This window comes from Arachis stenosperma, chromosome 9, assembly GCF_014773155.1.
Source record: "Arachis stenosperma cultivar V10309 chromosome 9, arast.V10309.gnm1.PFL2, whole genome shotgun sequence".
NCBI classification, from domain to species: Eukaryota; Viridiplantae; Streptophyta; class Magnoliopsida; order Fabales; family Fabaceae; genus Arachis; species Arachis stenosperma.
Genome location: NC_080385.1, coordinates 151,572,780 through 151,590,427, shown reverse-complemented (window position 1 = coordinate 151,590,427; position 17,648 = coordinate 151,572,780). Strand labels below are relative to the sequence as shown.

The following is a 17,648-nucleotide window of genomic DNA, read 5'->3' as shown; positions in this document are numbered from 1 at the left end:
GCACAATTAAATCAAATGGAGGACCAAATTACACAATTCTACCAAATTGAAAAACATTACCAGGATCTCCCAAAAGCACATTCTTATGTAATTCGAATCAGTCTCATTCGAATTAGACAAACCAACACTAATTCGATTTAGTCCTATTCGAATTAGTAGTAATGCTTGTAATTTGAATTTGTCCAATTTGAATTATGCTTCCATGTAGTCTTAGGGAAGTTCGAATTAGGGTGATTCGAATTATGCACGCTAGGACGTCCCTAGTAATTCGAATGGGTCTGCTTCGAATTAATTTTGGACTATAGTAGATCGAATTAATTTACATCTATTTATATATGATCCAAGCGTATATAAAAAGTACAATAAAGAGTACATTTAATAATATTCATAATGAATTCAATAAAGAGTATATTCAATCATAAATAAAAAATAATAATTATAAATATTTTTTATAAATTAATAAAAATTAAATATTTTCTAAAAATATTTATTAAGATTTAGAATTTAGTCTTTAATATTTAAAATTAGTGAAATATTTGTCAAAAACATTATATTTTGTTGGTCAGTTAGCATTATTGAATCTAGTAACCATGATAATATGCAGATAATTGATTGATTTTCATATAAAAATATTTTTATTCTATTTAGTATTTAATTTTGATAAAACATTAATTAATTTTGAATTTAGTTATTATGAATTCTTATATTTAAGAATACAAGTTAAGATTGTTATTAAAAAAATTAAATTTTTTATTTTAATAAATGCTCAACAAATCATTAAAATAAAAAAATTATAATTTTGGTAAAATTATAACGTTTTAAATTTTTAATGACTTGTAGAAAATATTTTTAATTATTATTTTTAATATTTTATAGAAAATATTTTTAATTATTATTTTTAGAAAATGTTTGATTTTTAATTAGTTCAGAGTATGATTTTATTTTCTTCTTTTATATCCATGTTTGAATGCAAATTTAAATGCCAATAAAATAAACAAGAAAATCTTATTGGTAAATTTATTCACATGAGTTAACACTTAATATATATAGCTTATTTAACTTGTGGATTTTTTTTACGTAAAACGAATATAGAAAAAGTGTTATGAGTTTAAGTAACAATGATTTAAACATTTGTAACTTAAGATAGTAGTGTTTACTTAACTAGATTATACCCAGATGGTTATTACTAAAGAGAACAATGCAATATATGGTAATAGGCATTTTGCGGCGGTTTAAACAAAATCGCCGCAAAATGTAAAACAATAAATCACCCGGCGGACATATAGCGGCGGTTTTCGAAAAGACGCTGCGAAATGCAAACCTGATTGAAATATAGCGGCAGTTTGAAAAATACCACCACTAAATGTCGGCCTGATTGCAGCCCCAACCTCTAACCGCCGCTATATGCGCCACAGTTTGTCTTTTCGCAGCAGTTTCACAAAACCGCCTCAAAATAATCGTCACTATCTTAAGGAATTGTTGTAGTGACAAACTCAAAAGTTTTTATTTATTATCTTTTAAATTTTTATATAACTTTTATCAATTATGCTTTTTATTTATTATGAATCTTTTTAAATTAGGTAAAATTTTGCTCCAAAAATTATTATTTATATGATCTTTTATAAATAAACATGTCACAATAGCTACTGTACATATAAGTATTACTGTTAAATTTTACATGATGAATTAATAGAAGCACGTCACATGTCCACAATTTATTATCGTAAAAGATAAAATTAATATTTTTTGTCAAAAATTAATTAGTTCAAAATCAAAATTTTCATAAATCTAATTATTATTTCATAGGGGCGATAAAGTGGGCCGTCCCGCCCTAACCCGCCCCGCCAACTAAGATAGATGGGTTCAAAATGCTAGCCCGCCCCACTTCATGGCGGATTGGCGGGTCAGCGGGCTAGCTCGCTTGACTCTTTTTTTTTTTGAAAAATAAAATTTATTAAAATTAACTAAAAAATAATAATTAAAAAATCAAATACAAATAAAAAATAGTCAAATTATAATATAATTTTTTTACTATCTTTTTTTTTAATTTTTAACTTCAATAAAATTGTTCAAAATAATATGTCAATAGATTCATCTTTATTTTAAAAAATAAGTCACATAATTTGAGCAAATATACGAATTGTAAAATAAAATAAATAAAGTTAATAACTAAAAGAAAAAAACAAAAAAATGTTTGAAAATTCTATAATTATTCATTTTATAATAGTAATTACTCTTTTATTTAATAAAAAAAAGAAAAATAAAAATCTTCGACCCAGCGGATCGACCTGCCCGTCCCGCTAAAATTCACCAATTTAGCGGTACGAATTTGGCAAAAATTTTTAATTTAGCGGACTTCAAATTCTAATCCGACCCACCTTTTTAACGAATCGATTTGATGAGTTTAACCCGTTTTGTCACCTTATTATTTCACTCAAAATCTAAATATGATAAGTGAATAAAAAGACCGGGGATAGAAATAGAAAGAAAACAAAATGGTGCTTTGAGTCTCAAAAGGGCAAAGTATTATTACTTTATTCGTAAATGGTTGTGGTAAGAAAAACAATACACGATCTCTTTGCTATGTAATAGATAATAAAATAATAAATATGAAATTAATTCATTATATTCAAATGTGTTTACTAATTAATTTATTTTTTATTTGTTAAATAGCTGTAAAAGAAAAAGAAAATAGTTAATTGGTTTAATCAATTTAGATGTGTTCATAATTTTATCAAGTTTATAAATAGATTATTGTATTTTAAAAGTTTGTTGTAATTGAATTTTTCGTATTTTATAAAAGTTTGTGATAAGACTTCTGCCATTACAAAAATGCCGAAAGAAAACAAAATAATTTTATGTATAAGTTTCTCCCTGCTAAGCAACTTTCTCTAGTTCACGAAATAGCCCTTTATTCTAGCTAATGAATCCCCTAGTTTTTATTTCTTCCAAATAAATTATTGCTTGCTTGGAATCAGATAGAATGAAGCTCAAGGTCCTTTGTTACAGCAATCCATAGATATTTGGAATTTCAGTAATCTTTTTAAAGGTTTTTATGTTAAAATATCTATTACACCCTTTGTAAATTTGATTGGGTTTTTGGTTGCATAGGGAAACTCACAATTAATCTAGTGAAAACCATAAATTCATCTCTAATATGTCTCCCCTCTACATGAATGGATAAAGACTGTTTCTATTACAAATAATGTTGGTCTAAATATATTAAAAATTTTTAAATATATCTATAATGCCAGTATTTTAATAATTTTAATAGTTAATTTTAATTAATATATTATTATATTTTTTATAATTAAAATTAACGGTCAAATCTATCGAAACACCAATATTTCATATACATTTAAAATCTTCCTCAAAATAATTACATTGTTCTTGTGAAATCTTAATGAATGAACCACATCAATGATGGATGGAAATTCTAATAAAGAATATATTGTAGACGGCTAAAATTTTAAAAATAAAAAATAGGACAACATCAGGTACATAAAATACGGAAGAATTGGCCGAAGGTCGGTAGGTAAAAAATAAAGACTACAAACTAAACATGATAAGTGAATAAAAAAGGCTGGGGATAGAAGTAGAAAAAAACAAAATGGTTCTTTAAGTCTACTGAGGGCAAAGTATTATTACTTTATTAGTTAATTATTATGATCACGAAACAAAAATCTATTATGCTATATGATTAAATTATTTTAATAATTAAATTTAATTAAGTTAGTCTAATATATATATATATATATATATATATATATATAGAAGAAAAAAATTTTAATTGAATTTGACTGCAGAAACAATTTATTCATATAATATTTTTAAAAAAATGATCTCTTTATTATATACCACAATATTAATAGATAACCAAATAATAAATATGAAATTAATTTATTATAGTCAAATGTGTTTAATTTATTAATTTACATTTTGTTTGTTAAATACGTGTAAAAGAAAAAGAAATTAATTAGTGGTTTAATCAATTTGAATTCTTCATAATTTATCAACTTTATTAATAGGTTATTGTCTTTTAAAAGTTTGTAATTAAATTTTTCATATTTTATAAAAGTTTGTGATAAGATGTTTGCCATTATAAATGAAAATTGTCTAAAGAAAACAAAACATTTTTATAGGTGTATTCTTATAAAGACTTAATTAGTTGAAAGAAATTGTAAATAATAATAATTTGATTACAAATAAAAGTAAGCTAGAATTACACATAAAAATAAAATATTTTCATTTATTTTTTTATGATATTGAATGAATTAATAACATACTAAAAGATAATATATTTAAAGTAATATTTTTTAATTGGATATATTATTTTTATTCAGTTTACTAATATATTTAAGAAAAATAATCAAGAGTCTTAAACTATCTTTCTAATTTTTTTTAATTTATTTAAAAAAAATTGTATTTTTCATCATTTGTATTTTTTCAAAAAAGTATATATAGTTTGGAAAATGAATTTCAATTCTTAATGATTACTCTATAATTAAATTTAAAGATTTTCAATGGCCTAGAGAAAGAGAGTTGAATTTATGACTGCTTTTTATCTTAAAATAGATTTTGAAACTTGTTATTGTTGTGTCAGTGATATCAATTATGTAGGAGACAATTTAATTTTGTCTCATAACAAACGAAACAAAAACAGAACAACAAAGAGACAAGTACACTTCTCTTTAATAATTATTTATTTTTATACTCCTAAAATTAAATATTATTTTTTAACTTTTTTGATAAGATAAGCAAATTTTAAGCACCATAACAACGAGGGATAGAATATGATGGTTCTTTGAGTTTGAGGAGGGCAACATATTATACACGATTCTGGTGAGAAGATACCATGTCCAGGTCATGATTCCTTATAATATAGTACAGACGATAGCATATATAATTAGCTAAACTAGATTGCATAAGTGTCTATCTCCAATTTTGGTGCCTGCTCTTGCCGACGACAATATACCAAATTGATTTTCGTTCCGTCATGGAGGGACCAAAACCAGTTTCTGCTGCACAAGGAAGTTCATCAAGGAATCCAGGTTACTTTAATTTATTAATTATTAGTTATCATGTATAAAAATATATAAAAATACATATAGAATCTTAGTATATACACATTTCTTTCTGTCCGCCTATATATGAAAATAGAATTGATACAACTTATGTACTACAAATAAAATATTTTAAAATTTTGAATCAAACATACAGATGAAACAGAAGCAAATACGAGAAAATTACTGGAGGCAGCGCGAAGGGGAGACTTAGAGGAGACCTTAAAGTTGGCGGCGGCGGAGAGAGGAGCAATCAGGGCAGAGGTGATGACGTACTGGCGCGGAAGAGCACTTCATATTGCACTTACGTTTGGGCATTTGCACATTGTTGACAAGTTAGTGCAACTCATGTCACCGGAGGATCTTGAGCTGGCAACTGATTCAAACACAGTGTTGTGTTCTGCTGTTTTAAATAAGGACGAGAGTTTTAACATTTCAGCTGCAAAATGCATCGTCGCAAAACATGATAGGTTGCTTACTCTTCCAACCCCATATTATTGGATTCCGGTGACATGGGCTGTTGAATTGGGCCACAATGAACTGGCTCGCTATTTGTATTCTGTCACTCCATTTCATGTGTTGCGCCCTGAAAATGGCAAATATGGCGCTGATCTTCTCGTCAGGTGCTACTATTCCAAAATGTTTGGTAAAAATATCCTACCTTCGGTTTCAATTCAATAATATTATTTTATATAAAGTAGCAAATTTTAGTTGGTTCTTTACTAAATTAAACTACACTCTCTAGAATTTGTCTTATATATTTCATCAACATGAGTGTTTTTAAATTGTAATTATATGGCGGAAATTAATTAGATGTGGCTGTGGACTTGTTGAGGCGTTGTCCAAGATTAGCAATGCGTAATCAGGGTCAGGGAGCTGGGGATAACTTATTGTTGACGTTAGCAAAAGCACCTTCCTCGTCACTAGATCAAATCCGGTTCCCATCTTGGAAAAGATGGTTCTATGAAAGTAAGTTAAAGTTTTATTTTTTGTTTTTATTTTTCTCTCTTCCAAGTACTATTAAAATAAAGAAAGTAGCTTATATTATATGTATGACTAAATTCACATTTACACTTGCTTATACAACAACAAAGGGATCCACGTGCACCTAGCCCATGAATTTACTCTAGATGAAGTTGTTAATCCCGTTGCGGAAGTTAATGACAGCATCAGAGATAATTATGCAAGGAGTGCTGGTAGTGGTGAGTTCATGTGTACATTTCAAATATCCTTCTATCTTGATCATGTAACCCAACTTTATTCATTGAAATTAAGCTTAATTATTGTTGGAATATTAGTTACTTTTTATTGTAAAAATATTTTTTAAATTTTATTTTTTAGAGATTTAGAATATAATATTTTTTTTTAAACAAAAAACTCAACATAATAAGGTGGAACAGCTAGAAAGTACAAAGTTATTAGGTAATAAAATAAAAAATTAAATTGTAGTCATTTCTGGTATTGCCATCAACAACTAAAAAAATCAAAATCAGCCCATTCTTTGTAGCTCCTAATCGACCTATTAATGACATCCGCAATGCCTGCTTTTGTATTCCTAAATATCCTGTCATTCCTTTCCAGCCAAGTATTTCATATGATAGCACAAAAACCAATCAACCACCTATTGCGTTCATCCTTCCTAGCAGGAGTCCCTATCCAACTCTCGAAATGTTGTTTAATTGTTCCTGAAATAAACCATTGTTCCTTATAGGCGAACAACCAAGCACGCCACACCTGTCAAGTAAATTCACAACCCAGAAATAAATGATAATCATTCTCAAAATCCTTTTTACAAAACACATAATCAGTATCATTTTGACCAACAATGCCAAACTTGCTTAATCTATTCTTAGTATTGACCCTTCCAACTAACACAAATCAGGTGAACAACTCCACTCTTAGTGGAACCAACCCCCTCCAAATGGAACACGTGAAGCGATAACTGGAGATATCCTCCGGGAATATTTCATCCTGCAAAACCTGCACAAAGGAGTTAGTAGAATAAATGTCTGATCTATCAAATTTTCACATTATTTTGTCCTCCCTCTCGAATGCTAAATTGACAGATTGTAGCACTCCATAAATCTAATTCACTAATTCCAACTCTCATTGGAACAGTTAACTTTTTCATTGAAAATTTCATATTCACTCTAACCCATCCTAGAACCCATAATTTCTAATTACAAATTCGATTTGGTTTGAAATCGAGAAAAGCCATGGAAAGATGTCTTTCAACACACCACAGGCCAGCCAATTATCCTTCCAAAATTGAATTCTTCTCCCATTCCTTATCTCCAAAGACAACCCTCTGACCATCTTATCCCTCACCTGCTGATCTTTTATTTATAGCTGACAAACATCCCTCCATGGACCTCCTTTTTTAAGTACAGGCTGAGCAGAGAGTAGAATATTTGGGTTCATGTTATTGCAAAAGTACACAATTTTCTTTCATAATAGACAATCTTTCTTCGAAAGCCGCCACCACCACTTAAATAATAATGCTACATTTCGAACAACTGCATCACCCACTCTCAATCCTCCTAGTTGTTTGGAGCTTACATAATTTTTCACTTCACCAAAGGTACTCTACGCTTGCCATCCTCTCCATTCCACAAGAACCTCCTCTGCAAGGAGACCAACTTCTCTACTACTGCTATGGATATCTTATATAAGCTGCGGTAGTAAACTGGTAGGCTATGCAGCACATATTTGATAAAGATTAGTTTACCAGTTTTATTGATCGTTTTGGCTTTCCACAACCTGAGCTTCTCTTTTACTTTGTCAATTATTGTCTTTCAAGTCTTGACCAATCTAGGATTCGCTCTCAAAAAAATACCCAAATATTTGACTGGTAGCGAAGCTTCTTTGCACTCCAGCACTCTACACATTCTTTGTACCCACTCCTACTCACAATTAATCGAAATCAAGCTAAATTTATCAAAATTAATACTCAAGTCGGACATCATCTCAAAACATCGTAGAAGCTACTTGTAGTTCCTGATAGTCTCCTCTTCCTGTGGGCAAAATTAAACAGTATGGTGTCGTCCGCAAATTGCAGGTGGAACAATTCAATATTGTTCTTACCAACTAACAGAAGAGTAATCCTTCCATTCTTTACTGTCTCTCTCCTACCATCCTATAAAGGACATCAACAACAAGAACAAATAGGATTGGAGAAAGAGGATCACCTTGCCTTAAGCCCCGTTCCATCTTAAAGGATTTAGAAGGCGACCCATTTATCATAACCGACATCGACGCCGTGCAAACATATTCTTTAATCTACCCTCTCCATCTTTGTCCAAACCCCATCTTCTGAAGTACAATATCCACAAAAGTCCACTTCACTCTATCATAAGTTTTTTTGGAAAATCAATTTGATTATCGCCGACCTCTTCTTACTCATCTTCAACCACTGCACCGTCTCACATACAATTAAAATCCCATCATGTATCTTCTTATCATTCACAAAAGTACTCTGAGTCTCTCCTACTAATCCTGGCATTACTCTCCGCATTCTCAGAACTAACACCTTCAATATGACCTTATACACACATCCTATTATACTAATTGGCCGAAGATCTTTGATCTCCCTAGCTCCAATAAACTTCGGAGCCAACACCACCCAAGTAACCTTAGAATATCGTGGTAGTACTTTTGACTAAAAAAAATCCATGATAGTCTTAGTGAAGTCAGACCTAATTTCTTTCCAACACTTCTTAACAAAGTTCAAATTGTAGCTATTACACCCAGGTGTCTTAGACGATTCACAATTCTACACTGCATTTTTTATTTCTTCAACTGAAGATATCTTCTCTAACTCTGCAGACTCTTCTTCTATATCTTATTTAAAATTTATTATTAGAATTTAGTATGTAAAATTTTAAAAATAATACTAAGGAGCTAATTTTTTTTAGTGAACATCAGTCAATTTCTTACAATTAGTTTATGTATTGGTGAATTCTATGATGCTTATAGTATGGTGCCTAACTTTTGCCTAATTTACTTGATATGGTAAGTTTTGAATATTTAATAATTTTTTATTTTTATACTTTTAAAATTAAATGTTAATTTTTAACCCTTTTAGAAAGTTAGACAAACATTTGTAGGCACCATAGCAATCACCTTATGTATTATATTTCATAAATAGTAACTCGAGATTAATTATAAAATTTATCACTTTGATATTTAATTTTAGTTTAATTTAAATTTTATATAAAGTAACAAAATTTAATTGAATTTTTATTGAAATAAAGGTTTTTTTATTATAATAAAATAAAAAATTATTATTTTTCCAAACACAATTTTTGAACTTTAATTTTTTAAATACGATATTTTTTGTCGTTTGAGCAAGTTTCCTGTATCCCTAGCAAACTCTATAAAAATGAGCAAGTTCACTTATCCGGCGAACTCTACTAAAATGTATCAGATTGAGTTTAGAAAGTTATCAATGGTAACTATTATTATCATCTACAGAGTACACAAGAGTATAAGAGTATACAGAAATAAGTCGTATTTTATTTTTGGAAAATAGTTTTTTTTTATTTATAATTAATTTTTTTGTTAAATATGACTTAGGTGTACCTGTGTATTTTTGGAGACTATGATAATGGTTTTCATAGTTAAATATAGCTTATTTTTCTTAATTTATAATAAAAAAAATCTTTGAAGAAGCCATGCTTATTGTCTGTGTATTTCTGTGTATTCCTATATACTGTTTGGAGATTTATATTCTATTTTGGAAATGATAATATGGATTAAAAACGTGGATTTTGATATATTTGAGTGGAGTTCGCGTGGATAAGGCGACTATCATTTTTACAAAGTTCACCCGGGTACGAAGAACTTGTTAGTTTTTATAGAGTTCGCTAGGGGTGCGATCAACTTGTCCCAATGCCAAGAAAAAAAAACGTATTTGAGGAATTAAAGTTCAAAAATCGTATTTGAAGAAAAAAATAATTTTTTATTTTATTTTAGTAAAAAATTCCTGAAATAAATGGTCTCTAAAACTTGTCTTATTTTATTATTTTGTTAACATAAATATTTTAAATTGTAATTATATGACAGTTATATATTGCAATACGAGGACTGTTTTCATGGTAACTTAGTATCACATTACAATTTCATCTTGATCCCTTTTGGTAATGGCTGTAATTTAACACAATTTTTAGATGTGGCTAATTAAATGATGCGTGCATATTAATTAGATGTGGCTGTGGACTTGGTGAGGGATTGTCCAAAATTAGCAATGCGTGATCAGGGAGCTGGGGATAAAAGCCAATTCCCATCTTGGAAAAGATGGTTGTATGAAAGTAGGTCAAAGTTTTATTTTAATTTAATTTAATTTTTTATTTTTTTCCCTCTCTTCCAAGTACTACTAAAATAATGAAAGTAGTAGTCACCAATAATAATAATAATAATAATAATAACAATGAAAGTAGTTATTTTATTTTAATTTAGAATTAATAAAAATTCACTAAAAAAGTGAGCTTTTTAATTAAACTCTTTGAAAAAATCACTTTTTTTAATTTTTTTTGAGTAATATTAAGAAATTAATTTTTTTTAGCCAATATCAGTTAATTTTCTAAAAATATTCTAAATCTTAAATTATAAATTTTAAAATAAAATTGACTAATATTAACTAATTAAAAATGACCTTTTTATACTTTTTCTTTTCAGTTTCAAATCCTTTTTTCGGTCCATTGCTACAACGAAGAATTTGTGATTACGCCGATTTTTAGTTTTATAGACACTCGTTAAAGAACCAAAAGTTGAATTCTTTGTATAGGGAAAAAAAAATTTAACTTCTAATAGTAGTTATTACATCAGATTCCTTGAACAATTCCTAATTTTTGTTTCTTAATATATTTTCTTGTTAGAGTAATTGTTAATTAGCAAATATATATGTCATGGAACTCAGCTTGTACGTTTGCTCGAATTTTGGCATTTTCATTTGTATCATTTTTTCCCTAATTATTTTTTTACGATGATGTGTATGTATAGGGTTACTGCTCGGATTGGTTGGGAATATTGACAATTTATTAGGTACCATAAGAATTCCTTTTTAAGCTTCTTTTAATAATATGAAATTTCACATGAAAATATTTAAATTTTTGACACGCATACAACAGGAATTAAGAAAATACGCGAAGCAAAGTTAGATCACCAACAATATCTTGCACTCTTACGTGCTACATGTAGAGGAGTGACTCCTTTAAATGATAAAGAAATACAAGAAAGTGGAATAAGGAATGCGATATTTGAGGCAGCAAAACGAGGGAATGCTGTATTCATTGTGGAAGCATTAAAGGTGCACTTTACACTTTATGCGATCCATGATGAAAAAAGGAGGCGCATATTTTCCCTCGCTGTGGAGTATCGTCAGGCAAACGTTTACAATCTTATTCATGGCCTTAGTGCGAAGCCTTTTCTTTCAACCTCCATAGATTACTTTGGAAATTCCATGCTACACATGGCAGGAATGCTAGCTCCTCCAATACAACTTAGTCCAATTCCTGGGGCCCTTTTACAGATGCAAAGAGAATTGCAGTGGTTTAAGGAAGTGGAGAGTATCACAACACCGATGATAAGGGAACGTTTAAACGATGACAATTTGACACCCAGAGCACTGTTCACAGAACAACATACCAATTTGGTGAAAGAAGGTGAGAAATGGACCAAAGAAACAGCTAGTTCTTGCGGTGTTGTAGCAGCTCTTGTAGCTACCATCACTTTTGCTGCTGCTTTCACTGTTCCCGGTGGCAATGACCAAAGCAAGGGATATCCGATTTTCTTGCATAAAAAGTTATTTCTATTGTTTATAATATCAGATGCAGTGTCACTCTTCTCTTCCACAACTTCACTGCTTATGTTTCTGGGTCTCCTCACTTCTCGTTATGCAGAGGATGATTTTCTCAAGTCACTGCCCACAAAGCTGATGATAGGCCTTTCCACCATGTTCATCTCTCTTGCAACCATGATGGCTGCGTTTTGTGCTTCTCTTTTCCTTATGCTCCAAAACCGATCATGGATCGTCATTCCTGTGACTCTGCTTGCCTCTGTTCCGGTTACTTTATATATTTGGTTGCAATTTCCATTGCTTGTTCTGATCTTTAAGTCAACCTATGCACCAGGCATCTTTGATAGAAATATTAAGCCTTGGCTTTGAGACTAAAACTAAAAGCTAGTTAAGTAGCTAGTGTGGTGTTCAACTTTGATGAATTCTTATTGAGTTTGAACATTTGAATCTAATTTATAGTTTTCTCTTCTTCTTTGTATTGCAATATTATGTACGATATTTTTTTTATAAAATTATCGGAGAAAAATAAAAGGTAACCATTTTTATTGCTCTACTCTGTTGTGTGGACGGTTATGAACTGTAATAATTGGTTAGTTTGTTCGTCTCCTAGTGATTTATTAATGGAAAAGTTTCATAGTATAATTTATCTCGTATCTTTTTCTTTTTCATCATATTCTAAGCGCATAATTGTTCACTGTTAAGTGGCGTGATGAATATTAGGTAAAATATTTCTGATTTAAAGAAGTAAATTTCTAAAACTAGTTAATAATTTATTCTTCAGATTGTTTGAATTGACCCGGCCGGTTCTATAATCCGGACCGAATCATGCTTAATTTATATATATTTTTTTAAATTTCTAATACGACGTCGTTCATCAACCTTATGTCCTATCCCCTTTCTCTCGTCAATGTCTCACTGAATCTCGAGCTCTCTCATCTCTCTGTGACTCACTGGTTCTCGCACTCAGTCGCCCCCGTGCGCCTCTCCTGCGCTCGTCGTCGCCGGATGGCAGAAGAAGATCCCGGGACTAGTCATCGTCGTCGCTCCCCGTCTTGTCATCGTCTTGCACTCAGTAGCGCCTTCCTTGTGCTCATCGTTGCCGGCGACAGAAGAAGCAGGTCCAGGAAGGAGCACGGTTCTGTCCCTCATAGAGAGATTCTATGACTCTTCATCAGGTAAACTCAAAAGTTACAATTCCATCACTTGATTTGAGTGATGGCTAAGTAAAGTTATATTATTCTTGTTTAGTATGTTGGTTACTTGCTTGTTAAAAATTTCTGGAACTGAAGTTATGTATATTAATTAAAGGCCATATGATATGGTATGGTATGTTATGTGACACTAATTAATTGAAGAAATTGTGTGTAGGACAAATTTTGCTAGATGGGAATGATGTTAAGAATTTGACGTTAAAATGATTGAGGCAGCAAATAGGACTAGTGAGCCAAGAACCGGCTTTATTTGCAACAACAATGAAAAAAAACATACTCAAGTCTAAGAAGAAGCTGTAAGAGTAGCCAATGCTCATTCTTTCATTATCAAACTTCCAGAAAGTTATAAAACACAGGTTAGCCAATGCTTCATCCATTTTTGAAGTGTCTGTTTAGGTAAAAGAAGATTTTTGCATTTTGTCTCAAAGAAACAATAACAAGTAAATGCATGTTTGTGGTTGTGGTGGTTGTGCCATGTGAAAAGAATCACATCATTTGATTTAAGATCTAACACTAGCATACAAACATGAGTTGTTACCATCATTGCTAGTCCAATTCTAGAAGTTTTAAGTAAAATATATGGCTAACAGAAATGAAAATGAAATTGGATAACATACAGAAATAATGATTTATCTCAAAATAACGAACCCAACAATTCTTCTCCTAGATGAGACGACAAATGCGTTGGACTCCAAGTCAGAAAAGCTTGTGCAAGAAGCACTTGATAAGTTTATGATTGGTAGAACAACACTTGTGATTGCACACCGCCTTTCCACGATTCGCAAAGCTGACCTTGTTGCAATACTTCAGCAAGGAAATGTATCGGAACTCATGATGAGCTTTTTGCCAAAGGCGAAAATGGAGTCTATGCCAAGCTTATCAGGATGCAAGAGGCTGCCCATGAAACTGCCATGAATAATGCTAGAAAGAGTAGTGCAAGGTAGCTTATATCATTGTTGAACATTGATATCACTGGAAAAATTCATTTTGTACTTCATATTAATTGTTCATGAAACATGTGTGTTGTTACAATAGAGGCACCAACAACCGTAGCAGAACACATCAAATGGAGAAGAACCATAAATCATTGAGCCGGCACAACTACATCATCGCAGGAGAAACATATCCAAGGCCACAAATTCAATCTGTAAGATGCAAGTCCACCATTTCGTCTATTCTCCTTTTCACATTCTCTAACAACAACAACAGCACCAACAACAATGATGAAAGGGTAAAAAAAATGAGAGAAGAGATAAAGGTTTTAAAAGGTACCATTGTAGAACTAGGTGTTGAAGTCATCAGTGATAGTAGTCCTCAGCAAACTTCCCGCCTTTTGGTTCTCTGGCGATAACAACCACCAGTGAATAAAATTTTCTTCCAATCTTTTTGTGAAGTCACGGAGTCCAGTCTTTGTCGGAGACCGCGTCCTCGCACTATGCAACGTTGGCTCGTTGTGGCTGATGGAGGTCGCGACGATGCTGATGGTTGGTGAATTGAAGTCGCTGCGACTGATGGAGGTCGCGCGACAGTGCTAACCGCATTCTTTTTATTTATTATTGTTTTCAAAGTAATTAACCTTTATATAGATTGAATTTTGTAAATTGCAAGGTGAGTATAGACTTCGTTAGTGATTGGTTGTTGATCCATATACTTCACCAATTGAGTAGCGAATTCTTCCCACAAAATGCATCCAATGTTACTTTTTTCCTGATTCAAAATAGTGGTTCCATATAAAAGCACTTAAAAGATATTACATTAAAACGAAAAGCATGTATAAATTTTTGTACTCCCAACCACATTCCCAAACTTCACATACAACTCAACTCAGGCATCTTTATTCCATAAAAATTTATATGATAATGAAACAATACTTACGAGTCATAATCATTTTCTATATATTAAACAAAAGAATTATACTCCACAAAATTTTTACAAATAACAATAAGAATCTTGTAAACAACTTTTTCACTTTTCACAAACCTCAAATTTCTGTAGCATAGTATTTTGCAATTTCGCAAAATTAATAGATGGACGAATGAAGATATTAAGTGAATTTTTGCTACTTTATTTAATTTTTTCTCTAGTTTTTATTTTTATTTTTTTATAATAAACTAGTATTAAAAACTTTCATCAGACATTTTGAAATCACAAGCACATCATACACAATGTGGTTTCACTTATTTATATTGAGGTGGTGTTTCTAATTGGTTTAATAGAAACCAAATTATACATATATGATATTCCTAGTAAATCGGTTTAATAGAAATTGAATTACAAACAACTCCCCTCACCCTACTAAATCGTTTTTTAAGAACAATTTACATGGTGACGTATTCGTATGGTATATCAGTTTAATTTAAAATGATTTATTATACTATAACATTAAATCAGTTTATATTATATCAACTTTTTATAAAGATAATTCCAAAATAAAAAAACATAACAGTTGGATAATATTAAATGTGAAATAATTTAATATGATAATTTATCTTTATTTTTATGAGAGAGAAGATTGTATTTTATTATTTTTTATAAGGGACGCGTTACACATCCATGTAACTATATAACCAAGTTGGCCCAATCCCAAATAAAGTCACGCGCATTAAAGACGAGTGAAAAGTGAAAACACGCGCTTGAAACCCTTCGTTACTTCGCGCTCATTATGAAAAAACGTTACTTCTTCTTCTTCTTCTTCTTGTGTTATAGGCTTCACCATTCTCTGCTCGCGTTTTCTTTCTTCTTCTTCTTCTCTGCTCGCGTTATAGGCTTCACCGTTCTCCTCTGCTCGCGTTTTCTTTCTTTCTTCTTCTTCTTCTTCTTCTTTTTCTTCTTCTTCTTCTCTACTCGCATTCTTCGTTATGGATTTGGATTGACTTCAACGTAATTAGCTTTGCCGTTCTTCTTCTTCTTCTTCGTTTTCTTCTTCGATTTGGACTTTTGAATTGAAACAATGAATGAATCAACTTCAAAATCAGTTGAATGAGTACTGTTCTTGTGTGAAAGTGATCTTCGAGGTATAGCTCGTTCTGTTGATATTTGAACTAGCTTTCCTGGGTATTAAGGGAGTGGAACGTCATCTTCCTGTGGGGAGGCGGCGTTGGGTACCTGCAAAGGGACTTCAGCGCTCAAGTAAGTATGAGTGTAAGAGAGTTCAGAGTAGAATTAGAATGAATTGCATACCTTTACACTAGTAGCTTACTAGTATATATATTGAATTATTGTTGTGTGGTTAGTTATTCGTATCAGGTTTGTTATTGGTATCTCTGTTGTTGGTTTGACGGAGTCTACGCTGGTTGTTATTCGAGTTTGTTGGGATAGTGATGGTTTGAGTGGAGCGGTTGTTTAGGAAGGGTATCTGTGCCGGTTATACCAGGTTCCGAGATTATCATGGTTGTGGGCCAGGGTTTGAAAAATGGATCATAGCCCCCAAGCTTGACCTGTTTTTCATGGTCGAGGTATAATAGGTCAAGCTTACTGTATAGCTCGGAACCGGGTATAATGGTAGCCCCCAAGGTCGACTTGTTGTAGCAGTTTTTTTTTTTTGAAAAAATGAGTCAAGGTTGGAGTTTGGGCAGTAAATTAATTGGAGATTTGGATGAGAGAGAATTTTTTGGGAAACGTGCTAGACATTTTAATGCCGCATCGAGAATAGTGATGGCCGTAAATCGAGGGCATTGATTTGTGAACTGGTATTCAAAATCAATGGTTGTAATTTGTTTGAGGATTTTAGTTTTTTTACCTGAGTACGTGGTTAGTGGGCTGGTTGATTTTCTGGACTCTTAGTTTACTGCTACTGTTCTACTTCTTTTATTTGGCTTGTGAAGATGAGCAAAAAAGGTTAGTTTCGTTTTTTTTGTGCTTTCTTCTCTTCTAGCTTTGTTTGTTATTTTGCTGATGGACAAGGGGAAGGGAGTGATGGTTGAGAAGAGGGTTAATGGTAAGAAAAAGAAGGGGGTGGTAGATGATGCTGATAAAATCATAGAGGAGGTTTTTGTTTGGGATCCCGTAAATCCCTATGGGTGGGTTTCTGAGTCAGTGAAGGGTTGGGTGTCCATTTTTTATGATGATCGGAGTATATCCCAGTTAGGTTCGCCATCTTCCTGGGTTAGGGAGGGTAGTGGTATAAGCCTTAGGTTTCTACCATGCAATGCTGTTGACCGGTTTTTTCCATCGCGGTGAGGGATTTGAGCACTTCTATATGTACAGTGCTGTGTTTGTAGAGTTGGGTGTTAGGTTTTCCTTTTCGGAATTTGAATATGGTGTGCTAATACAGTTGAAGTGTGCGCCCTCCCAACTGCATCCAAACTCGTGGGCTTTCGTTAGAGCCTTTGAAATTTTGATGAGTGCTTTAGAAGTTGAGCCATCTTTAGAGGTGTTTTTTGCCATATTTTAGTGTAAGGGGGGTGAAAATGGGTTGTTGGTTAAATCTTGCTAGTGTCCCAAGTCATGCTATTTTCAGCCTTTATCATTCTTCCTTTAAGGGTTTCAAGTCCATGTTTCTGAAAATAGGTGTGGGTGAGAGTGATTTTCCATGGTATGTTGATGATTGTTTGTTCGAGAAATTTTCCTTATTCTGGG

At 31.7% G+C, this 17,648-nt stretch overlaps 1 protein-coding gene and 1 long non-coding RNA gene across 2 annotated transcripts; both read left to right on the top strand.

The window, feature by feature from the left end:
• Positions 1–4,996: 4,996 nt before the first annotated feature.
• Positions 4,997–12,228, top strand: LOC130950107 (uncharacterized). The gene is made up of 7 exons (XM_057878655.1): positions 4,997–5,051; positions 5,221–5,709; positions 5,877–6,032; positions 6,158–6,265; positions 10,268–10,372; positions 11,064–11,105; positions 11,192–12,228. The coding sequence occupies exons 1-7, from the start codon at positions 4,997–4,999 to the stop codon at positions 12,226–12,228; spliced, it is 1,992 nt and encodes a 663-aa protein (XP_057734638.1).
• Positions 12,229–12,756: 528 nt separating this feature from the next.
• LOC130951448 (uncharacterized) lies at positions 12,757–14,940 on the top strand. The gene is made up of 4 exons (XR_009073976.1): positions 12,757–13,034; positions 13,228–13,426; positions 13,738–14,010; positions 14,106–14,940. It is a non-coding gene; the product is annotated as an uncharacterized LOC130951448 (long non-coding RNA).
• The last annotated feature ends 2,708 nt before the right edge of the window (positions 14,941–17,648 follow it).

What these genes read in the sequence shown, in the direction of transcription:
- LOC130950107 (XM_057878655.1), top strand. Translation starts at nt 4,997, where the DNA reads ATGGAGGGACCAAAACCAGTTTCTGCTGCACAAGGAAGTTCATCAAGG. An exon ending in TGCAAGGAGTGCTGGTAGTG is followed by an intron (nt 6,266 to 10,267) that starts GTGAGTTCATGT and finishes CATATTAATTAG; the next exon opens with ATGTGGCTGTGGACTTGGTG. An exon ending in GAATATTGACAATTTATTAG is followed by an intron (nt 11,106 to 11,191) that starts GTACCATAAGAA and finishes CGCATACAACAG; the next exon opens with GAATTAAGAAAATACGCGAA.